The 25,254-nt window shown below is 36.6% G+C and overlaps 1 protein-coding gene across 1 annotated transcript; it reads left to right on the top strand.

Moving 5' to 3' along the window:
* The first annotated feature begins 4,331 nt into the window (after positions 1-4,331).
* Positions 4,332-24,116, top strand: ATP6V0D2 (ATPase H+ transporting V0 subunit d2). Its single transcript, XM_071449463.1, has 8 exons — positions 4,332-4,626; positions 11,413-11,584; positions 13,388-13,566; positions 16,287-16,366; positions 18,230-18,307; positions 21,521-21,697; positions 23,093-23,170; positions 23,690-24,116. Exons 1-8 carry the CDS (start codon positions 4,497-4,499, stop codon positions 23,849-23,851), a joined length of 1,056 nt encoding a protein of 351 aa, XP_071305564.1. The 5' UTR covers positions 4,332-4,496; the 3' UTR covers positions 23,852-24,116.
* The last annotated feature ends 1,138 nt before the right edge of the window (positions 24,117-25,254 follow it).

The following is a 25,254-nucleotide window of genomic DNA, read 5'->3' as shown; positions in this document are numbered from 1 at the left end:
ATCAGTGAGTGGCGTTCGTGAATCCAATATCAAAAAACCACTTCTAACAAGGAACAGTTGTAAAAGATGCATTTTATTTAAATTCAATCAAAGTTTAATCAGATTCTAGGAAAGTTAGGGGTGTGTTTTTGATGCAAATTCTCTCATCAAAGACAGAGTAAATTGGCCAGGGTGCAGGTTAACACAGGGTGTGTCAGCTGGATACAGGTTTTTGGCACAAGAGAGCTTAGCTATCAAGATGATCTGCATGGGAATGATTTAAAAAATAGCTACAAAGCATGGTTGCTGGACTGTGTCTGTACACATATACTCTATCATTCTCAATACTCATATATTTTATAGAAATACGAGGTATTTTATATATTTAATACATTTTAATTTCTAAGCAGTCACAAATTTAAATGTGTTTGTACTGTTTCTTCATGAGTGAGAGCAGTTGAGCAAAGCTCAGAAACTGGGTAAATAGTGAAATTTAGTGTAATAAATAAGTGTAAATAAGTGTAAATCAGAAATAAGTGTAATTGTGTTCTCTGTGGTTGAGCTACATTTCTGTTACCCATACCAGATACTTGTAGCATTCCATGGAGTGCCAGCCTCCATGCAGTATCCAATTGCTTGTGGTATTCATTTTACAAGAATTTCAGGTACTCAGCACCTCAGAAACGCTGAATCTCAGTTTACATATTGCAGTCAAAATTGTCCTGTTATTTTTTCAGAAAATAAGGTATTTCAATAAGGTATTTTAACAGGTCACATCTTGGAAAGATTTTTAGGAATGGGTCACACCCATCAGAAATTGACACTGGAACATCACAGAATTTACAAAGTTTAGGGAGTTTTGATGTAATTGCCTTTCAATGTCAGCAAAAAGATATGCAACAAAAAATGCTCTAGAAACTGCATTCCAAAAGAATCAAAATCTGTTTAGATATTATTAAGTTGTGTTAGAAAATTAAAATAGTTTTAATCTCGGTAGTGCACATAATATTTTTACTGAACTAATCTGAAAAAATTATCCTATTTTTGAGGGGGAAGGGGAATGTGCAACATCTGGGAAAACAGGCTATGTTTTTAAAACCACTTCTTATTTACAAGTAAGGAAGGGATAGGAAATTACATCAAAAAATCTCCCATAGCCAAAGATGAAGAGTCAATATAAAGACAAATGAAGAAATCTGTTTCACCCATATATTGAAGCAACATTGTATACTGGTAAGAGTGAATCTGTCACTCATGATGCTAATTATCTTGTAAACAATTGCATAGGCAAGACTTGAGGGAATTTTGTTTCTGCATACGCTAAAGCAAAATTTGAGAAGAGGCCTGCCTGCTAAGGCTCATAGAGACTTCTAAATGCGATTCCAAGATGAAAAAATAGTACCTTTAGCCAAAATTCCAATGATATAACACCACTTACTCACTCTTCTGCTGATTCTTTGTCATTTGTTCTTCACTACTAACCTCGTGGCTAGGAGCTGTTAACTGTGTTAAAAAAAGAAAAAATAGAGGAAGTTCAGAAAGTATCTGTGGATATAGCCAAAACACTGGTAACATGGAAGGATTTTGTTTGTCACTTCTGAGTAAATAATCAATATATGGCAGATTTATTGTTAATTTTAGATTAGCTGAAAACATATTCAAAAATTTTTTTTTTTAATGTTTCCTTCCAAGTTTCTCTCAGTGGAGGTGGAAAATCTAAAGTGGCTTACAGCAGTGTTACGATGACCTCTTGTGGTTAAGTAATATATGCATTTTGAATCAAAGTCTCTTGAAAGCTTCCAGTATCAAAGGTTAAATTCTATGCTTAGATCTGAAGAGCTTTGTGTTGTTAATGTTGCCTAACCTGAAATAACTCCTCCTCCCAAGCACACTATCAATATTTGTTTAGCTCACTGCTAAAAGATTCTTTTAAAAATATCTCAACCTTTGCACTCCACGAACATAGCAGGTGAGAGTATCGTGTTTTCTCACATGATAATTTGTTAAAGCAAATTCACAGGTCTTCTAAATAAAATCATTAATATAAAACCCAATGATATTTAATAAAACTGTGCCCACTACAAGTGTAAAAGAAACTATATAAACCACTCATTATAAGAAATAAGATTATATTGATAGACTGCAACAGTAGATATTGAATATACATTTTTTTTTCATAAAATTTTAGTGCATGAACTAGCTAGATGCATCGTGTATAAATTGCTGTTAAAGCTGTCTCTTTTCCTCAGCTTTTCTTTCAACAAAAATCAGAGAACTGAGGATTTTCTGATGCCGCCAAATGCAGGCTATCAATCTGGATCGAATTACCTGACACCTTATCCCTTAGTAGATAAAATTGCTCAAGACTTTATCCTGATTTTCCAGTTTCCTAAAATCATTCAAAATTACACTGATTTCATTAGACCACTTGGCTGAATGATTATACTTCAAGTGATGGTCCCATCAATATTTATAGACCCATGGTAGTACTTTCCCACTGGAGGATCACCAGTGGTGGTATTTACACCTGCCAGGCAGTATTAACATGACCTTACTAAATTTAGGATATATTGCAAAGCCACTTCTGCACTGGCTCTGCTGTCTGAAGCTCTGGAAGCTCATCGGGAGCACAACCTTGGACTGCCCCCAGCTGGACGTGTGCCACACTGTGGGACGCTGTGGTTGCAGCTGAGGGAGCCTGAACTCAGCTGCTGTGAGACCTGACTTGTTTATGCAATTACACACACTTTGGAGAGCTATAGGTTAAATCTACACGCTGCTCTCAGTGTACACAGCAATCATTATCAGCTCTCTCCATTTCTTTTCTTTGAAAAGGGGAAAAACAGAGGCTGTTGGGCAAAACATGCTGGAACAAAGCAGATGACAGCAACAAAAAAGCAGGTTTAAGTTAAAATGTGGTTATTGACACATGTCAGTAAGGAAGCACTGATGGCAGTCATGTATCGTGAAAAATCTCTCTGAGTTTTGAAACATCATTGACAAAATTCTCCTGAAAATTTCTTGCATTAGGAGGTTCTGAGCACTGCTGGTATGCGGACTTGGGAGACAAAACCAAACTGTTTGTGTGGGGGAGGGAATGTTTTGTTTCTATTGTTTAATAGGCCTAATCTGTCTCATTCTTCTTTAGCTGGGTTAGCTCTGCAGTGCTAAGAACTGATTGATTTAAAACTGTAAACCCAGTGTATGAGGAGCAAGCTCCAATACTCTTGGCCCCATTGAACTTCCAACTAAATACAGTTTGCATGTCTGAACACATGATTTTTCAAAATGTCTAAAGCTGTCATTATTCCCCCTGCCATGGGTTACAGGTGGGATAATATCCAGCCTGAGACAATTTTAATTTGACCCTCAGGGTGCAGTTTATTGCTTCCCTGGCTCAGTATAGCTGCCCAGTGGCTTGTGGCCACTTGTTGCCCATTGCAGGCTCCTGGCCAGCCAGCCAAGAAACCATTCAGCTAGTGATCTTCCTAGAGGAGGTAGGAGTGGCAGTTTTGGCAGCAAATATGCTGGCATCTTGTGCTTCATTGTGTAGCCTTCGAAGCCATGCTGTGCCAGGAGCAGCGTGGTATGGAGAGGAATCATCTAGTGAGTACCGAGGTCTTATCAGTTTCTCCCATCCTAGGACAGGGGAGAAGGTGTCATAGTCACAGCCTTGTCCCACCAGCTGCCAACTCACAACTCTTGCTGCAGCCACATTTCAGCACAAATGTCAATAGACTAGCCATGGTGCATGCCTTCAGCCAACACCATGCCCCAAACATGTTCAAAGCTCTGAAAAATGAGTGTGTGTTTTTAGGTGTGGGTGGCACCCTGAGACAAACTATGGTTTTGAGGCAAGTTCTGGATACTGACTTTCAAGGACAATGAAAGTCAAACACTTCAAAAACCTTTCACCTTTGCATATCATCTAACATTCACACTAATTATTAGAAGGTTCTTATAATTCGTATACATATTTGGTGATAGAGATGAGCTGCAGAAAATTTCCAGCAAACAAAAATGTTAAAAAAAAAAAGCAATACAGGGACACTACCAAACCATCTAAGCTCCTAAGCAGTGTTCTGCCACAGACTACTATTTTACTGCAGAAATATTTCCTCTATAGGCATTCTCAGACAACTTCCTGTTTATAAGACAGTTTTATTCATGCTTTGTAATGTGCTTTCTCATTCTCCAAGCAGTGCAGAGCATCCTTGCAAGCAGGGGTTAAAGCCTGTACTTCCTTTTTGGTTTCTCTTCCAACAATAACAGGTTCATATTCTGGCTTTGACAGGAGGGAGTTGGATTTACTGGCTGGCCATTGTGTAAGCATCAGCTGTACTGGAACTACGGTAGGAGCAAGAAACAGGAAGAAACCGGTTGGCAAAACACAATCATAGGCTGGCAGGAACTCTGTGACTATTTGTCACTCCTTCCAAAGAGGGGAAATACAGTTGGTGGCAGATACTCAGTGCCATCAAGTACCCAGAAGAGAGATTAAATATCTTTTTTTCTCCATGCCAGGATACTCAGAGTTTTACTTCAATGTGGACCATGGCTACCTGGAGGGTCTGGTCCGAGGGTTCAAAGGTGGGATCTTGACAAGCGCGGACTATGTCAATTTAGCACAGTGTGAGACGCTAGAAGGTAAGTGCTGGCTTCTTTTATTCAGGAAGAAACACTGTTGCTTACTTTTCTGAAGAAAGGAAGGTAAAAGACAGAGCTACTGAGAGTTTGTCTTAAACCCAGAGATAACCCCGATGTCCTATGAAGAACTGCTCTCATATTTAAGTTAATAGCTTTCCATAGACTGTGATTTGTGTGCAGGCTGTAATTTGCTAAGCAATGCAGACAATGGGGCTTTCTGGTTTGCTGACAAGGATTAGAAATCTCTTCCACAGAGTTCTTACGGAGATTGACAACCTTCTCACAGATTTTAGCCATGCTATAGAACAGTTCAGGTTTGGAACTTTCATACCATTTCAGCTGTATGAAACAGTTTCCAAAATCTTGTTAAAAGCTTACTATTTGGCTCTGAGTTTCTCTATAAAATACATGATTTTAGTAATTTGTTGCTTCCTGAGTTTTAGGGCAGTGGTGAAGACTCTGCTTACCAGGAACAGAAAACTAGACTCCACAAAAATAAAACTTAGGGAAATAGGAAAAAAAAAAAAAGCAAAAAAAAAAAGCTCTTTTCAAGGTGACTTTGCCACAGTAATAAAGAGAACACACTGTAGTTTCCAAAACAGCTTTCTGTGGCCAAGACTGGTCACAGCCTGATGAAGACAGACTTGTACCAAAGAATCATATGACATACCTTTAGACACTTGGCAGGAAAAGATGCAACAGAAAGAAATCACCTTTCTAAAGGAACATAAAGTTAATTTTCCTGACTGCAAAATAAAAGCTATGATTGTACACTCAACTCCTATAACTTGCAGTCTATTAGATCAGTTTGGAAAAGGAAGAAGGAGAATGAATAAGCTCTCTCTATTTTAAACTTTGGCTGATTTGTACATGCAGTAATTGGTTTGGAGTAAGAAAAAGGGAAGAATGATGATTCCCATATCCAACAGGGTTTTGAGACTATCTAAACTATTAATATAAGTAATAACATAAGTCTGGGAAGATTGCTTGCCATTCATCTCTCAGATTAAAACAACTGCATTAAAAGAAATGAACGTAGATATTTACCTGTCTGCAGAATAAAATTCCTCTTATAGGAATATGTTAAAGAAGAGTTTATCAGTACAGTCAATGGAATCTAGACACTATTGAACAGACCAAGTGCATGTGTCTACTTCTGCTGATAACCTGGAGAGCTGTTCCAGCTCTCCATTAAACACAGTGGCAGTTCAGGCACACAGAACAGATGTATACAATCCCTCTGAGAACTGAAATCTATTCCTTATGTCAGCTGGACAAAATCAACTGTTTCTTTACCCCATTTGTTCCAGCATTTGTGATGGATGCAACTTACAGACTCTACAGAAACACTTGATATAGTATTTAATTGTTTAAGTGAAAAAGTCCTGCTGCATAAAGATGCAGACTTTGGAAAAAGGTAACAGCTTCAAGCATCTATAAAAGACACAAAGAACAGATTGGTAGAATAACTAAACTCTGTTGTCACTTCACTTCTCCATGCAAACAAACTGAATACATTATGTTATCCAAAGCTTCATGAAGGAAAAAAATTCCTGGTTGCTTCTGAATAAGAAAAAAAGATATAGAGTTAAAAGCATATAAGCAAAAGGGATTATTTGTACCCTTCACAAAAGAATACTTAACCGTGTTAAGTTTAGAATAGCTAAAAAACCCCTAAATTTTAAGTCATGCTATAAGGAAGTTATTTACCACCATGAGGTAGTTTTCAAATATTTCTTCTGTATAAACCTTCAATATTTTTAATAGCATGAAGCAGATGGACAGGTAACAATAGAGAGATAAAAACCATTCTTAATTAAAATTTATAATAGGAAGAACAATTAGTTTTATTTTTTAAACTTATTTTTTCTAGTGTTCATTCAATTTTAGAATGCAAATTATTTCATCAATAGAAGCAGCAGCCTTCATCATCCCTCCTACAAGCACATCTCTACTACCCACTATCACTTCCCCTTTTTCTCTATTCAGCTGCATCTCTTTCACCACTAACTTTTTTCTACTTATTATAGACAGCTAACAGATTCCCACCATTTACCTACCAAATGTAATATTTATAATGAAAATATGAGAAATATAAAAATAATGGATTTCTACATGATGCTAAACACACTTATTTCTCTGCATATGTAGGGTGCTGTAATACTGAACTTTCACTGTGAGTGTACAGTGCACCAAACCCACAGACTCCCACCTAAAGTAAATTTCTAAAGTAAATTTCATACATTGTCTTTGATTCAAATTTGAAATATTCAGCAAGAGGATCTGTGCTGTAGTAATGTGGTGTTTTCTCAGTAGTGCCATCATGTCTTCACATTAAAAGGTAATAAATTTACCCTATTCTGCATTCTGTGGCTTAGCACCACACCACAAAAAATGACCTAAAGTAAAAACACTACAAATATGGTAAAACAAACAAGCAGAAAAAAAACCAAAACAAAACCACTCAAAGTAACCCATAAACAGAAGCAAAAAGATCTTTTAATTTCAAAGTGGTTTTGGTATCTCTAGAGATGAAACCATAACGTCACTACTGAAGAACCACAAGCAAAACTTTAGATTAGTGCTTTACATCTGCTTGATAATCACAGAGCAAGTGTAAAAGCAGGATGGAAATTAAATAAGAAGACTGCTAACAGACTAATGAAACCACTGTGTCCTCTCAATTCAGGGCCATACCGACAGGAGGAGAGGCTTTCAGCTCCATTTAGACATCCTCTTCAGCTTGTTTGAACTATGATTTCCATGGAGCTACCTCATGGGCTGCATGACAGTTTGGTCCTATGGCATCATCTGTTTTAAGGGAATGAGGTTCCCAGAGCAACCTTGCTGACAGTTTTGAAGTAGAATATGGGAGTGTGGGAGTGTAGAGGTGTTTAAATGCAATGTTTTGTTCTTCTCTTGCTTTTTTTCTGTGATAGAAAGACTTCTGTTCTGTAGAAAGGAGGGTAGGTTACAGAAGGACAAACATCTGAACCCTGGGCCTGACAGAATCACTGACACAAGTTTATTTAACTTGCCAGAGACAGGGCCTGCCAGCACATGGTGGCTGAAATAACAGTGTTAACAGAAAGAAAACTGCAGCTAGTTGGTTATTGCTATCAAAGTGAGGGGTCAGACAAATTACCATGAATTTGATGACAAGAGACTAGGTTAACATTTTGTTAAAGTTCTCACAATAGCCTTTCTTTTTGATCAGGATCATTCCTGTCTTAACTGCAATCATCTCAAACCAGTCTCCTTCTGTGCTCTAATTACTTTTAGTCATACTTTAGTTAATTGTTTGCTATTCAGTTGTGAGTAAACTCATGTAATTATTTAAGGTCATATTTTTCCTATAAGTTGTTTTCCTGCATGCAATTTAATGAGGAAATAGACAATGCAGATGGATGACAATCAAAACGAATGGATGACAGCTGAAATACAGGAATTTTCTTCCCTAGGGATCTTTAGGACAAAGGCCAGAGTCTTGTGTATGTCTCCAAGAGACCCTGAGAAAAGGAGCAGCTACCATCAATAAAAGGTTTTGGTGAACAGCAATGTCTGAGGCCCTGTAATGCCCAGCCATCTACTCCTGCTGAGTCACCAAGTCATGTCACTAGTGCAAGTGTCTGACAGCAATAGTTCCCAGGCCTTATTTATGCCAGCAGCAAAGAAAGGACTATAATTTAGGTCCACCAGTTCAGTCTCTGAGCTGCCCTGAACTCTGTTTTGATGTGTACTCTGATTATGACATTCCTGGTTGATATTATATGGTGTTGGAGCTTGTGGATGATTGTTTTGGCCAAGACTGTGAGATAGAGTGGAATATTTTTTCTTACATACAGTATGCATGTTGGCATTTATTTATTCAGTTAAAAAAATACATCTATAAAGCAGGCTGTGTAACTGGCAGGGGTTTAAACCAAACGTTCCTGGGTATAACATTTCCTCCATAGCTTTTGGGAGATGGGTGAGGCTATTTAATGAATTATAGTTAATCTTTTTCGTGCCTTATATTAAGGTATGGTTTATGAAGGCACTCAAATCAATTCAGATAACTGAGGGAGAATAACAAAGTCTTGTGAAACTACTCTCAATCAGCAGGTTTTTGTTTCTGTTCATCTTATGATGATGTTAATCACATTTCAGAATGGTCAATACTTGGGGCTGATATTCGGGTTTTACAGTCTGCTTTATGTAATTAACCTCTGAATAGTACTGTGTTTGAAAGGCATTTACACAGTGGCGCTGAAAGTAGATATCTGTGGTTCATCTGAAAAGGAATTGAGAAAAGGAATTGAGCTCTGCATCTCATAAAGTAGAATTATCTAATCTCAGCATATGTCAAGTATTTTTGTACTCTTTGCAACAAAAAAGGAGAAAAGTAGGAAGGTTTTCACAGGAAATGTAGGTGTAAAATCAAAATATTAATGAACTTTTAAAAACTTGGTCTTACATAGATTAATTTCTGGGTATAACTGCATTTTTATTTTTCTCTTAGTCTTGCTTACCTTTCCCTCTTTCTCCAATTGTGTTTCTTTGTCTTTTTGTCTTTCTGCAATTTGATATGGATTTGATGAATAGGCAATATGTGGGGGATAAAGAACTGGCTGAGTGGTTGCATCCAGAGTAGTGGGAAATGCTTCAAAGTCCAGATAGAGGTCAGTGCTGAGCAGTGCCCCTGAAGGGTCCTTTTTGGGACCAGTACTGTTTGATATCTTCATCAGTGACACAGACAGTGGGATTGAATGCACTGTCAACAGGTTTGCAGGTGGCACCAAACTGAGTGAGTGGTGCACTTTACACAACTGAGGCACAGGATGTCATATAGAGGGACCCAGCAAAGCCGGAGAAGTGAGCCCATGGGAATCTCACGAGATTCAATGAGGCCAAGGGTAAGGTCCTGCATTGGGTTAGGCAATCCCTGGTATCAACACAGGCTGGGGCAGGAAGGAATTGAGAGCAGACCTGTGGAAAAGGACTTGGATGTCTACTACTCTTGGACAAAATATCAGACATGAGCTGAAAATGTGTGCTCACAGCCCAGAAAACCATCTGTATCCTGGGCTGCATCTAAAGCAAGGGAGGGAAATTGTTCTCCTCCTCTGCTCCCCATCCAGAGTACTGTGTCCAGCTCCAGGGTCCCCAGCTCAGGAAGGACATGGGCCTGTTGGACAGAGTCCAGAGCAGGGCCACAGAGGTGATCAGAGGGCTGAAATATCTCTCCTAAAAGGAAAAGCTGAGGCATTTGAGACTGTTGATCCTGGAGAAGGTTCTAGGAGGACTTTATTGCCAACTTTCAGTACCCGAGGAGAGTTACAAGAAAGATAGAGACAAGTTTTTTAATAGGGCCTGTAGCAATAGGACAAGGGGCAATGGTTTCAAACTAAAAGAGAATAGATTTAGACTAAATATAAGGAAGAAATATTTTAAAAGGAGGGTGGTTAAACACTGGAAGAGGTTGCCTAGAGAAGTTGGAAACATTCATGGCCAGATTGGACAGGACTCTGAGCAACCTTGAGAGGCAGCCAACTTGCATAGAAGACTCTATGAAGTTTATCTCAGTAAGCTACAGTGCTAAATGTAGGAGTCTGCTTCACACTGTACTAGTTCTTTTTGCTTTAAGTCTCAGTGTAGGCAGCCTTATTGCATACTAGGGAAGTATACACATAGGGAAATAGGCAAAAGTAGCTACTGTACTGATAAATGCTTACCTTGCTAACTGCAAATTAGCTTTCTTATTTCCATCAGTGGGAGTGTTGCTGTCCTTTTCCCTAATTATCAGTTCAGATTTCACTTAGAAATCTAATTATTAGAAATGTCCAAATCATATAACAGAATCCCAATCTATAATTTAAGATAGTTTTAATATAGCATTTGAACACAATTATGGATTGCAGTGGGGCCTTTTCTAAAAGAAAACTTAAACTGCTTTGAACAGCAAGAAATTATTCAAATGCTTACTTATGCCTCATGGTAAAAAAGGGCTAGCAGAGAAAATTCATCATATTAATTCTAGGATATCATGAAAGTTTCTTTTAACTTTGTGGTCAAAACAACTCATTTTCCCCAGTCACCAGGGTTGAGAGCTCAAACAGAAAATGTCACAAGGACCCAAGTTTCTGGAACAGCTTCTTAGGATTTGCTAGTAGCAGCCATAAATCAGAGAAAGCCAAACCAGAAATGCTAAGAGAGTGTAAACTCTCCCCTTTCAAGTGCTCCACTGCAGAATCCATTTGGAGTCCAGAATATGTGCCAGGCAAAATGTGTTTCCTTCTCTTCTTCAGGCAGCCTGATTACAGAAGATTATAATCTTACTTGAGATTTACATGTTTCATGGGAATATTTAAGATCTTACCCAAGTTAAAGGATTATTCCTATTCCAGTTCATGAGAGTGCAGCAGACAAAACAACTGATGCATTATAATGGTGCAAATCAGTGAAATCGAAACATTGAACAAACGTGATGAGGGAGGGACTAGAGACAGTAGGAAGTAACAGCCTATCTGGTATGTCTGAAAATGAAAGCTGATGTTGAAACTTCTGACAAAGACATAAATTATTTGTTCTTTCCTACAGTATGCAGAAAGTCTTACTGGTAGAAGGAAGCACAAATTTGCATCAATTTTGCATTTACCCTATATTATAGCTATGCAAAAAACTTTTCAATAGAGTATTATCAGTGGCTTAATATAAAAGTGTATTAGAAATTAACTTTTTAAAAAAAATTTGATTGCAGACAATATGACAGTTTATCCTCATGATCTTTCCTGAATTTAATTTCAGATCTGAAGTTACATCTACAGACTACAGACTATGGCAATTTCTTGGCAAATGAAACTGGCCCTCTCACTGTTTCCACCATTGATGAAAAACTGAAAACAAAACTACTCACAGAATTTCACTACTTTAGAAACCATGCTTTTGAACCACTTGCCACTTTTCTGAATTTTGTCACGTAAGTATATTACCAAATATCGTACCACACAGAAAAGCAGTTTAAATAGTGTAAATGAAACATATTGGAATTTGTATTTAAGTTTTAAAGTCAGCAAAATTACTTTGTTACTGCTACATTTGCATGCTTTACTTGCTAATATAAATTCTGAAACTGTATGTAATATGAAGAGCTGTTGTCTTTGCAACTAATTATTTTAAAGAACAGAAGCAGTTTTCTTTGTGTGAACAGTGGCAGAAGAAGTGGTAGAGAGTAATTAATTTAAAAATGGTTAAAATTTTCAAACACTGTCTAGGTCAGACAAATTGAAAAACAGGTGTGATTCATTAACAATTTCATGATGTACAGGGAAGTGATTTAATTCCTAGGCATGTGGCAAAGTGTAGACCTTTTCTAAAGGAGGAAAGACAACATATCCTACACCTGTCATAATTTTTATACTATTTGAACCAAATAAATAAAAAGCAAGAGGACTTTATATGGTATATTGCAAGGTACTTAGATCCAAGTAGCTTTATTTGAAAGTTCAGCTGTTGTTTGATGCTGGATGAAGAGAAAGCTCTGATCTCAGTACCATCATGAATAGATGAAACTTGCAAATGAATGACTTAACTTTAAGAACAGGGATCTGCTTTATAACAATATAACAACATGGACTAGCAAAATACCAGCATGATATTTCACCTAACTATTTACTCCCCTTGATCTGATACTTTTAATATATTTTAACAAGAATGATGAACTGTTCAACTAAATTTCAAGGAGCAGCTTTATTATAACAGTAAAAAAGAAACTATCATGATTTTTTTTTCTGGTCATGTGTAGCTGACCAATTTTAGGCTGATATATTAACAGGATCTTAAAGGCTGTCCTAGGATGCCTGTGGGCATGCAATATTTACATTTTGTTTCAGGGAAATAAAAATGAAAGCAGGAAAGTTTTGGCAGTTCTTTTATCACACTCATTGACATAAATGTATAGATGTGTATGCACAGCCTTTGCTCACTGTTTTTTTAAAATAATGGATATACTGGCTAAGATATTTCACACAAATCATTGAACAACATTCCACCAGATCCTCAAGCCCTCTTTACATATTTTGGGTGAGAACATATGTATGTTTATAGCTGTGTTCTTAGTCAACAATGCATACTCAAGACTGGCATTCAAGGGAATTATGGTCCCATTTCCGAGTCACTGACAAGACTCATCATCCCCTTTGACACTAAAACTGGTATGAAGCTGATAGAAAACTTCTACTCAAGAGAAAACTTTAAGTAATAGAGAAGAAATCTGTAAGTGCCTGTTCTTAGCTCCCTCATGGGAGGATGTTTAAAGCTGAATGAGAAGAAAACCTAAGATTGGACCAACTGCATGAACTCTGCAGTTTTAGTGCCGAGATTCCCATGTACTTCTTTGTCCATGGTATATATGAAATTAAAAATCCCAAACTTGAAAAGTTGCTAGCTCAGGTGATTTGCTTTGGATACCACTCATTGTCACTTATTACAGTGAATCTACATCTCAGCTGTTATGTTTATTATAGTCATGTGTCAGTACCACCTTCTTTAAAAATGTCCATTTTCTAAATCTCTCATATCAATTAGGTTTAAAGCTAATGCTGTGTTATCTACTTGCTATTTAAAAACTGCTGATTTTTGATGAGCTATTGATACAGAATGAACATGCATTCTGATAATACTTTGGTATTATGGCTAATTTTCAAAAATGTTCGGTTTTTATTTTTTCAAGTGAAAGTTGATTATAAAACCAATTTATTTTTACTTTTTCTTTCCAATACAGATACAGCTATATGATTGACAACGTAATTCTTTTAATAACTGGCACATTACATCAGCGACCCATAGCTGAACTTGTTCCCAAGTGCCATCCATTGGGGAGCTTTGAGCAAATGGAAGCAGTCAGCATTGCCTCAAACCCCACTGAACTCTTCAATGCAATTTTGGTTGACACACCATTAGGTAAAACCACTAAATTATTTCTTTTATTTTTCTCAAAACTACTAATCCTGTATTCTTTAGAACAGGATGTTTCCCAGTGGACATGCATGTTTTGGTAAAACAAATCTTGAACTGTAGATCAAGAACATCTGCAGTGGTGTTCAGGACATATTCTAGTAACATTTATTAATAGCCTCTATATCCATCTTGGGTAGCAGACTCAGAAAAAAAAACATGTTACTCAAGAAGTGCAATGTATATATTTTCTATTCAAAGCAGTCACTGATTTAAAACATATATATTTTTATTTCAATACCTACATTATATTAAAAAATATGTCTTTACTAAGGATCAAGCAGACAGCTACTAATAAATATTGGATGTTGTGGTAGAACCCAGATTCCCTCTTGAGATTTGGACATGGTTCAAATATAAAGAAAAGTCCTTTTTTTGAAGAACTAAATCTAAGCGCAAAGCAAGGTAAAGTTTGGAGATGTCACATTATAAATTAAGATGAAACTCTGCTCAATGTGGTGTAGCAGCCAACATGAACAAAACCCAATAGCCTGTGAAGGGCACTGAGAATAAGACAGAACTGGATGTATCTGAATGTATATGAAGCCATTATGTGCCGTCATCTTCAGTTCTCTGAGAGGTTTTGGGTTCTGCTTCTCAAAAAGTTGTGATAGGTTGGCCCCAGACAGAAAAAAATTCCCAGGCAGCCACTTGCTCACCCTCTACTCTCAGCACAATGAGGGGGAGAAAAACGGTGCAAAAAATAGATTGTGGGTTGAGATCACCCACAAAGTACTGCTGCAGGCAAACCAGACTAAATCAGTGGGGAGATTAACTTGATTTATTACTGATTTATATATGTATGACATAATTAATTACTGATCCAGATATAAGGAGACAAACAGAAAATAATGAAACATTTAGGGGAAAACTTGGGGAGACTTGGAGAAAATACTTTCCCTCCAGCATTTGTTGTTCCTTCATGCAATGCTCCTCTTCTCTACCCACCCTGTTATCCCTGCAGGTTACACTGCATACCTCCAGACAGGCAGGGCAGTCTCAAGGAGCAGGGGGAGTTTAGAGCCATAGAATGGTTTGAGTAGGAAGTGAACTAAAAGATCATCCAGTTCCAACACCCCTACCATGGGCGAGGACCTTCCACTAGACCAGGTTGCTCAGAGCCCCATCCTACCAGGCCTTGGATAATTCCATGGATGGGGCATCCACAATTTCCTGGGCAACCTATTCCTGTCTCATTATCCTCACAGTAAAGAATTTCTTCCTAACATCTAATCTAAACTTACCTTCTTTCAGTTAAAAGCCATTCCCCATTGTCCTATCATTACATGCCCTGGTAAAAAGTCCCAGTTTGTTTTTCATGTAGGCCCCCTTCAGATACACCTGCTCGACTGAGGGGCTGGGCTGTGCCCTTGGTGGGTCCCAGCTGGAGCTGCCTGTGCCCAGCACAGCACAGTCCTGCCTTTCCCTCACAGAGGCCACCCTACAGTACACTCCCATCAGTGCCTGGGCACTGGCACACTGTACAGTGAAATCTGAGAAGGGACAGAGCAGGACAGCTAAAATGAACAGTGCTGCCATGTGTAGACAGACTAAAAAGTCCAGACTGCAGTTTGGAGTGGACAAAGCTGATGAGAGATACGGACAGGGTTTACAGATTCCTCAAAGCAGTGGTTTGTTCATAGTGATTTATGAACTGCTGCTTACCAAATCCTTCAGAAGACCAAGTCCCAGCAGAAAACTACTTTTGAAAGGTAAACTAAACCACTGTTTTCACACAGCTGGTAGTAAATTTCTGGATTTTTGGGTTTTTTTCTAAACTAGTTCATAAAAGAAAAAAGTGTTGTCAGCTCTTTAAAGTCATGGGACAAATTTGTGGGCAATAGATCTATAAGGACATATTGAACTGTACTCTCAGGGCTACACTTCCTAATATTCTCTATTCAAAATCTAGATGCTGGAAATGTAGGAAGGGATAAGACCACAAAACCTGGCCAGGCTCACATCTTCTCTGTAAATACCATCTTCCATTGCCACTTCTTAGGAAAACACATTTACATATGGTACTGTTCTGCCCACTGGGATAGCTCAGGAACAGTGAGAGGCACATGTTGGTTATGAATATCATATTTTTAAATGGTCCAGCTGCACAAGTGAAATTCATCCACTGCCTCCCTGCTCAAAAGCTTGCTCTTTAGTCAGTTCTGCCAAGGACCCATAAGCACAGATGGTCAAGGTTGAAGCACGTGCCCTTTATCAGCTGCAACCTGTTGCCTTTCCCACACTACATAGACAAAGAAGAAAAGGGAAAATAAGAAAGAGGATTCTCCTTAACAGTTGCAGAATACCTGCATGATTTTGGACAAAATTATTTTTCATATCCCTCTCTAGAAAATCTCCATAATAACCAAACTATGTACTTTAGAGGAGATTAGGGCTTTCATTAGCATTCCTATTTGATTCTCTCTGGAGACGTGGGCTCTGCTTGCAGCACTGATTGATTCCCCTCACTGCAGATTCTCATTAAAAAGGAGGGGATAGGAGGATAAGGGGAAAATCAAGCGGATTTTTCTTCCTCTCTTTTATATCACCCTTTCTTGTACAACAGAACCCTCGGATCCTTGTTCACACACTAGTGAGCAATAGACAAGAGATGCATATTATCAGCATGCAGATTTATACTCCTATGTTATAAACTCTGCTTTCAGCTGCATTTTTTCAAGACTGCCTGTCTGAAAACGACCTGGATGAAATGAACATTGAAATAATGCGCAACAAACTATACAAGGCAAGTCTATGAAACAAAATGATAATATTTGGGGTTTATCAAATGTCTCAGCAAAGCAGGTCAGTATCATTAACCCAGTTTTATGGATGGGGAAACAGAAGTACGACAAGATAAAGCAAGTTGTCTAAGGTCATCTGGTTGATTTCAAGTCCAGAAATGAAACCCAGCTGCTTCCATTTCTACTCCACTGTCTGGGGACTTTTCAAATTTTAGGTCTGCATCCAAATTCTAATTTAATATCTCATTAATGAAAATACTCTAGATGTCAAGCTAATATCCAGTTCCAGATTTGTTTATGAATAACTCAGCCACCAAACACTAGAGAACTCTTACCTCCTGAGTGAGCCTAGGCAGGCTTTTGGCTAACATTTATCTTTATTTATATAAGGAAGATGAGATTTGAAAGGGTCTAACGGTTTTGAGTCTAGCTAACATGATTTTTACTTAGGGTTTTTGTATAATTTTCTTCCTTTAAAAACAATGTTTAGCATTGTTGCAGCATAGTGCTGCAAGGATATGCATTTAACGCGAGCCTTGCATTTTCAAAGTACTTTACAAATCTTAGCACGCAGGTCACTACTCTTACAATGGTCTCTTTAAAGGCTATACATACTCCAATCCATCAAAGGTTCCTCCTGGCACATTCTCTTCAAAATCTTTATCATCTTTCTTGCACAGTGGATTCCCCAGATTGCAGGAAGTATTTTTACAGTGATCTGATTGTACTAGGGGAAAGGAAAAGAAAATTCTGTTTGTCTTACAAATGATATTTATAAATTCCAAAGCCGATTTTTAATTCTCGAAACTTTTACTAATTCTCTCATTCAATACAACATCAATTATGCTTACATATGCTAATTTTTAATGCATTTTAATTCTTTCACAGTACTACTATATTAGACACTTTTTCCAATTTGGTAACATACATATCTGATTCTTTTATCCTGTGTGGATATCCATATATTAACACTTACCAAACCTATTTTTTTTTCTTCTTGCTCATCTGACTATTAGGGGAACCATTCTGCAAACACTATGAAATTATTAATAGACAATTTCTCCTTTACTTCAGCTGTCAATGTGATCGATTGCTTCTGCTCTACTATCAGATAGCAGTATACAGAACCTAATGCATAATTCTATGCGGTAGATCCCCCTTGAGATGTCTCTACTTAAAATTCACTTAATTGCATAGTTAGTGACAGCTCCTAACAAGATTGTGTGAAATTGTAGCAAATGCATTTTCACATAAATGTTCTCTAATACAGTATTTTGGGGAGATTGAGAGGCAGGCAGAACAGCATCTCAGATATTTAGTGTCCTTCCTGCACAGGTATTTTGAAATGGGTACAGATGCCAGAATCCTTAACAGACCAGAGGGCTCTGTAGACCAGTATTACAGAAGCTTTGTCTGCTGTTCTGTCCTAATCCAGGGTTTAGGGTAGAGCAGCAGGGATTAGTTTGTGTATTCTCATCCTGCTGGCCCAACATCCGTGGCATATGCCCAAATCCCCTCCTCCACACACTATAAATGAAGAGTTTCCTTTATCCATCTGCTTATTATGCAGTGGAAGCTCAATGGAACTCAAAAAGTTCCTTCTTTAGAGAGCAAGTAAAACATAATATTTTTCTTATTACAATTTTTGAAAACAATTGATCTCAAATTGTAAAAACAAGACATTTGCATTTGAATATTTCAGCTTTCATTTGAACTAAGTAAATAAGCACATACTTAACATTTAAATTTATAGGTGGAATTATCAAAGTTAATGGAAGTATTTAAAAATGAGGTTCATGGCTACATGCAATCCTGGTCCAGGTCTTAAGCAGCATTTAAAATATTTCTCTTCTTCTCTCATGTAGTCTTATCTCGAGGCATTTTATAAGTTTTGTGAAAAACAAGGTGGTACTACAGCAGAAATAATGAGACCTATTCTTGAGGTAAGAAACATTCAGTCTTTATACATTGAAGTCCTCCACAATGTTGTCATAATTGTTTCACTTTGTTTTTCCTGTTCAATTTCTCTCCATTTGCAAAAGAATCTGTGAAATGTTTGCTTCTCCTGTTTTTTCTAAGATGTGATAAATAGTGTATTCAAGGATGACTTTTACCCTTTCACTAGAGAAGCAGTTAGACCATTACTAAGGAGGATCCAGTCTCAGTTAATATTTTTCTGTATCAGAGAGCAGAAAAGAAGAAATGGTTCACCAATCTCAACCTGTTGCCCCTTAACATTTCTCTCCATTATGTAGAAAACCAAAAAAATGTTGACTATTGAGTTTGGGATAGCTAAAGCCTAACATTACTGTCTATTTACTAATCAATAATCTTCAAGCTTCATGGCACTGCTACATTTGTTTACTCTCCTATTAAAATTAGTGATTAAGGTTAGAGTTGAGTGACCTTTGGAATTAGTGTCATATAAAAAAGTTGAACATTCTGTGTTATATTTTTGTCTCAACTCAGCAAAGTTTGATATTTTTTTCCATGGCAAACAAAGCTCCTAATGTCCTCCCTCCACAGCATACATGCATCTAGTGAATGATATTTTTGTCTTTGTTTTTTCAATAAAAGATGCAGTAATTTCTAAAATTGAATTCTCAGCATTCAGGTCCCCTTTTCTTTTTTTTTCTTACTTAGTCTATCACAATTCTTTGCAGAGGCTGACAGCCAGACCACCCACTTGCTTCCAGGAGTCTTTTTTCTGGATAAGCAATTTCACACCCTGGAAACCAAAAAAAATTTACTGAGGGCTGATGACATCATAGTGAAAGTTTGCATTTAGAAGACAGATAATAACCCTGGGAGCTCATTCCTGAGGGAAGAAAGTGTCTGAATTGCATTTTACAAAATAAATCCTAAAAGATACTGCAATTTCCTATTTTAATTAAGCAGGTCACAACATTTCAATTTATGCTCTAAACAAAATGCTCCTAATCAAGTTAAATTGAAGATAAATTAAATATTTTGACTTTTCTTAAAAATAAAAATCAATAGACTGGCTGATTGGCTGGCATAGTTGATTCAGATTTTTCAGAAAGTTTGTTTTTAACTAGAAATTCATGCTCAGTGCAGATTACTTATTAATGTTAGTTTAAGCATGTGGTAAAAATCTCTTTATATCAGTGGTAAAAATTTAGCCTATGATAAGCTTCTTTAAAATCCCTATCTAATGTCAATCAGCCAGGAGGATAAACTTTTCTATAGAAGATTTCCTTTTCTATAACATTTTATTACCCTGAAGAGACACATAGATCAGACTGCTGATGGTTGGATTCACAAAAACCCCACAAGTTAAATTATTCAAACAAATACTTGCTATTTATTTTGTAATCTTATATGTAAGACTACCAACCTGACCCTACAGAATGAGTCTGAGGTATTTAGCTCCCCAACTCCTTGACTACCGCATGTGGTGCCAAACTTCCACAATAAGAGTACTGATGATCTCTTTTCCACCGTGGACAGCACATGCTGCATGTTTAGCCCTGATTCTGGCAAGAAACAGCAGGACTGCATTTCACTGCAGCTAAAGCTGCTAGTTCAGAATTTAGCATGGCCTCATGATAAATTCTGCACCAACAGTCTCCCACATGCAAACATGCACTAAGGAAATGGTCATCCTCTGACTCCACCTCCACCTGCAGCAATCAAATGGACTGTCACCCAAGTAACTGCCTCTCTGTGGAGACCTTCATGTGCCAATAATTTGATGAATTGAGAGGTCTGTAGGGATGGGAGTTATCCTGAAAATTTTCTCAAACTGGAAGCCACCAGAAGCAGAACCCACACCTGCTACCATGAGTTGCAATTGCCTCCAACGTTTTTTATCAACAAAATATTACACGTCTAACAGCTAGATTCTACATGGCTTTAACAAGTTAAAAAAAGGAAAGCATTTGTCCTTCTAAAATGATTTCAGTAGGTCTAATAGGCTTATTTTTATTAATCAGGGAAGTGAAGTTTGCCCCTGTTATTCATTAGCTAGAAATCTTTTCAAGAATGCTTATTTTCTTCTCATTACTTCTTTACTGTTTACTCCTTTCCCTTACTTCGAAGTCAGCACCAGCGGGTAACGAGTTCCTGTTATTGTCTGTTCCCATACACAAGAGTAGATGTGAATATGTGTTTTTGCTAAAGTGGCAGATTAGTGTTGCAAATGCAGCCTTATTATTCAAATGAAAAGGGCACCTCTCTGCTCAAATATTCACAGCATAAGAAATTTTTTAAGTCACCTAAAATGTGCCTATACTATATTTACTTCACTTGGGAAGAATTTCCCTGTGTAATCCCTGCAATTAGCAAGGGCTCTGCTCTTCTTAAAACATGAAAGCAAGGAATAAAGGAAAGAATTAAAACCATAGTCAATTTAGATCTCAAGATAGAAGAAAAGATTGTTTTTATTTACTACTGCATTTTTCAGTCATATTATAAGAATAGTTAAGTGAAATTTTGCCTTGTACAAAATAAGAACCCAAGATCTAGACATTGGATTGCCTTTCAGTCTGCTGCTGCAGTGAAAATACAGATACTGCAGGCATCTAAACCTGACAGAAGAAATATAGTCTTTTATTCTATGTATTAAAAATTAACTGTTATTTGAACTACTTTAAACTTTAACTTTGCAAGTAAACGGCCCCCTCCTCCTTATCAAATTTTCATTTTAAATATGTGCATTGAGAAACTACATTTTTTTAGGATTTTCATTCAACTTTTACTATCAACAGCACTTTGAGTTACAGGCAGTACTATTGATTCTTTGTCCTTTCCTTTATCAGTTTTATTTATAAGATCATTATTGCATAATCTTATACATGAGATTGTGAAGATATTTTTTCTTGTCAACATCTGGGTAACTAAGCAGGGAAATGAGGAAGCAGCAGAAATTATATTTTTAGAATAAAAAACACAGTATAAAAACTGTAGTTGCAAAATCTTGTTGATTTTCTAGTCAAAATTTAATGCATATTTGTAAAGAAGAGAGAGAGAATTTACAATTTCAAAAATAAAGTATGTGTCCAATGCTCTCAAGTCGACTTTTTAAAAAAAATTACATTTCCATTTGACTTACTGAAAAACCCCAGAATATGCCCACCCTAATTTAGAATGAGATGTCTAATAACACCCCTTTATTCTTTGTTTTGCATATTAAGTTTGAGGCAGACAGACGTGCTTTTATCATCACCATTAATTCATTTGGCACTGAGCTGAGTAAAGATGACCGAGAGAAGCTGTATCCAACCTGTGGAAAACTTTACCCAGAAGGCTTACACCTGTTGGCCAATGCAGATGACTACGAGCAAGTGAAGTGTGTTGCAGAATACTATGCAGTATGTAAACTCATTTATTAAAACAAAAAGCCAATATAAAAATAGTTAATTAACATCTCCTGACATCAGCAAAATTGTTAAGAGTATACACGTAAGTTAAAAGAATTTTTGAGAGAGGAAAAATATCAGCAGAGGTACTAAAGTTCCCATAAAAAAGTGTATGGGATCAAAGACTTTTGATATGAAGAGATAAGATTGAGAGAAGACATTATTACATTAGTGCAGTACAAAGTTCCTCTTACAAGGATGTTTAAGTAAGAGCAAATCACATCTAGTAAATAAAACTCTTCCTACTCCATTAACTCTCCCCAAATTGAGTTTCACTTCATTGCCTCAGCCTCCAAGATTTTGGAGCATAGCCATACAGCATTTTAAACTGAGCTGACCAAACAATTAATGTCACAGATTAGTCAAACCTGATTTATTGCCAGTATACCATAAAAATTCCCTTCTGAAACATTTTCTCAAAATCACTAATTGATTCAAAGAACTAGATGAAAATGTTAATATTGATGCAAATAGTGTTTTTATTAAAGATTAGTAATCTGAAATACTTGATCTACAAATTAACTGCTGTACTCTGTCTAGCTATAATATTTAAGCTACCTCTAAGTAGGTACACAAAAAATATCTGGTCTATTGCTTTTTCCACAAAAAAACTCCACAAAGGTGAAGCTGTGCATCTGCTCCTGAGCATAAATAGAGCATTTTAAACATGAGTTACCATGCCAGTGAGGTATGGAGCAAGACTGTTCATGAGATGGTGGGTTATTTAGATGAATTTGGGAACCATTGTAGTAGACCTCTACTACACCACTACTTTAAGGGAAAAACAAACCAAACACACAGAGAAGGAAATTACACAGGAAACGTAACACCTAAGAAATCAAGTCAAATGTATCTGCACAGGATATTCCAGGATGACAAATCAGACTAATGGATTTGGATACAATATTAGTGCAGGTAAGGCAAATCCAGCTGACCACTGGAAATAAAAGGAGCAGCCATGTGATGATCAGAGTTCAGTGTTTTGGCTCCATGTAGAGCTCTGGCTCTGATGGATACTATTTGTACAAGAAGTTCAGTGCTCTCTGCCCAAAGGAGTAAAAGGTCACATGTCATTCCACAATAAGTCTCTTTTACTGCCTTCAGCAAATTAATTTAAATTGTTAGAAATGATGATAAGAAATACAAGAACAAATGTGATTTTTCTTTCTTTTGCTGATTATATGCTTTTAACTTTTGATTTATGTAGAATTGTGGTCTATACAGTAGGTCATCTATACAGAAAGATTACTTAACAAAGATTAATTTACAACATAATGTAAGGTGTCTGTGCTGCACAGAATGCAAAACTACCTTATTTCCATGGACAGTGGTTGTCTCTGCTTTTAGGAATACAAGGCTGTGTTTGAAGGTGTAGGGAGTGGCACTGGAGAAAAGACACTGGAAGACGCATTTTTTGAACATGAGGTAAAACTTCTAGCCTTAAAATACAAAAATGAATGTTACTCACATGGAATAATAATTAAAACAAGAATGAGGTACCAGGCTTTTGATTCTATTCTACTGCTTTCTATTCAAGAACATGGATTTTTGATGGCTGTCAACATCTGGCTGAATAAAAATAGAAGAATTTACCTTTTTAAATAAAATTAATCCTATAACATTCTTCTGAAGACTCTTTACACAGCTATCACTCCTGATAACCTATCCAAAAGATATATCATAAACACCACTTAATTAAATTTCTTTTGAGTAATCTACTAGAGAAGTTATTTCACCACTGTCTTTTATTTCCTGTAATATTGCTGTACTCTATTACCAAAATTATTCCACAGATGACATTTCAATTACACTAATACTCAAGAGATTGCTAAATATAATCATGGTTGCAAAGCTGCAAGAAGTCTTGAACATTAAAGCTACCATATAAAAATCCCATTCACCCTCCTATATTTTATCCTAACACTTGTTTCATCTTTTCTACAGGTAAAGCTGAATGCGCTTGCATTCAACAACCAGTTTCATTTTGGAGTATTTTATGCCTATGTGAAGTTAAAGGAACAAGAATGCAGGAATATTGTATGGATTGCTGAATGCATTTCTCAGAGACACAGAACCAAAATTAACAACTACATTCCAATTTTCTAAATCTGATAATCTATAATGCTTGAAAAGATATTTCATAGAAAAGAAGAAAAATCTTATTTCAAAAATTAACTCTTATCAGGTGTTTTAAATTGTATTAATGAGCCTACTTAAATACATCACTGTAGGAAAAAAAGTAATGCAATTAGAGATATGAGTACTTCATAAGGAAATACTAATAGGTTTAATCACAATTTGTTGGTAGATTTGTTCCCCACTGTGCCTATTTTAATTTAATTGATCAATAAAAACCTCCTGCAATGTCTTACATATATACTCTTTCTCTTTTGTGGAACCAAAATTTGTATAAATGACATTTGAAAAGCTCTTTAATGGCTTTTTTTTTAAATTAATGTTTTTCTCAAAGGGCAAATTAAACCACTACTTCTAGCTCACAGGGTCTTTCTCATGGCATACAGATAGTATGAAGGACTTAATACACAAATAAGAGAGAAACAAGTCTGAAGGGGAAGCTTCCTGATCTTAACTGTGATGCCTCTCTGCAACTAAATGTAAATAAGTAACTATAGTATCACTAAAATGTTTTTATTTCTTCCTTTATGATCAAATGAGGAGCACCCTAAGTGTCAAACAATGGGGGCCTGATCTAGTCCGCAGCAATAAAAATATCCCCTCCCAGCACACCTGTGAATTGTCTTTATGTATTCACTGGAGAAGATTATGAAACATGAATGAAAATGCCAACAAAGTCTGTATCAGTTTTACATCAGACACAAACAACACCAGCTCTGAGCTATTTGAGGACTGGCTAGGATCAGTAACTAAAAATAGAGGGAACAGTTGAAGCCAGATTGTAGCAGGACAAGATTAATTCTGCTGAAGAAAAAGGGAGGATTTTGAAAGCTTTATCGACATTCTGCCTTCCTACTCTATTCGAAGAATTTGCCCTTTTATCTTTCAAACAGGTCATACCTTGATTTTCTGCATGACTTCCCAGTTTCAGGCTGCACAACAGCAAATCTCACTCTTCAGCTGGCTGTTCCTCCAGTAAATATGATACAGAAATACAATCCATTTCCTGCTGAGTAGACATAAAAAATTATATCTGATGTCAACACCTCAGAATTATGAAAAACATTCAGGCATCATCATCTTAAAAATTGAGATATAATATAGCTCTCTCTATAATATGTAAATGTGCACATGCATTCATACATAAACAGTAATAAACTTTGTGGTTTTTTTATAAAACCATACTTCTTGAACTGCAAATAACACCAAAGGGCCATATCCCAGAATGTTCTATACTCATTTAATGCAGAATTGAGATGATTTTATTACTTTGCTTTATTGTGAATACCAGACAACCTTATATTATTACTTTAAAAAATATTTTCATAGGTTAATTTAGAAATAATTTAGTATGAATTTAGAAAAATTGACTA

This window comes from Agelaius tricolor, unplaced genomic scaffold (genome assembly GCF_023055355.1).
Source record: "Agelaius tricolor isolate 1412-34295 unplaced genomic scaffold, bAgeTri1.0.p SCAF_2, whole genome shotgun sequence".
Taxonomy (NCBI): domain Eukaryota; kingdom Metazoa; phylum Chordata; class Aves; order Passeriformes; family Icteridae; genus Agelaius; species Agelaius tricolor.
The sequence above is the reverse complement of the archived record's forward strand: the minus strand, read 5'-3'. Positions and strand labels throughout refer to the sequence as shown.

Bases quoted from the DNA above. Each gene is read 5' to 3' on its own strand.
- ATP6V0D2 (XM_071449463.1), top strand. From the start codon at position 4,497: ATGCCAGGATACTCAGAGTTTTACTTCAATGTGGACCATGGCTACCTG. The intron at 11,585-13,387 runs GTAAGTATATTA...TTTCCAATACAG, and splicing joins ACTTTTCTGAATTTTGTCAC to ATACAGCTATATGATTGACA. The intron at 23,171-23,689 runs GTAAAACTTCTA...TCTTTTCTACAG, and splicing joins ACGCATTTTTTGAACATGAG to GTAAAGCTGAATGCGCTTGC.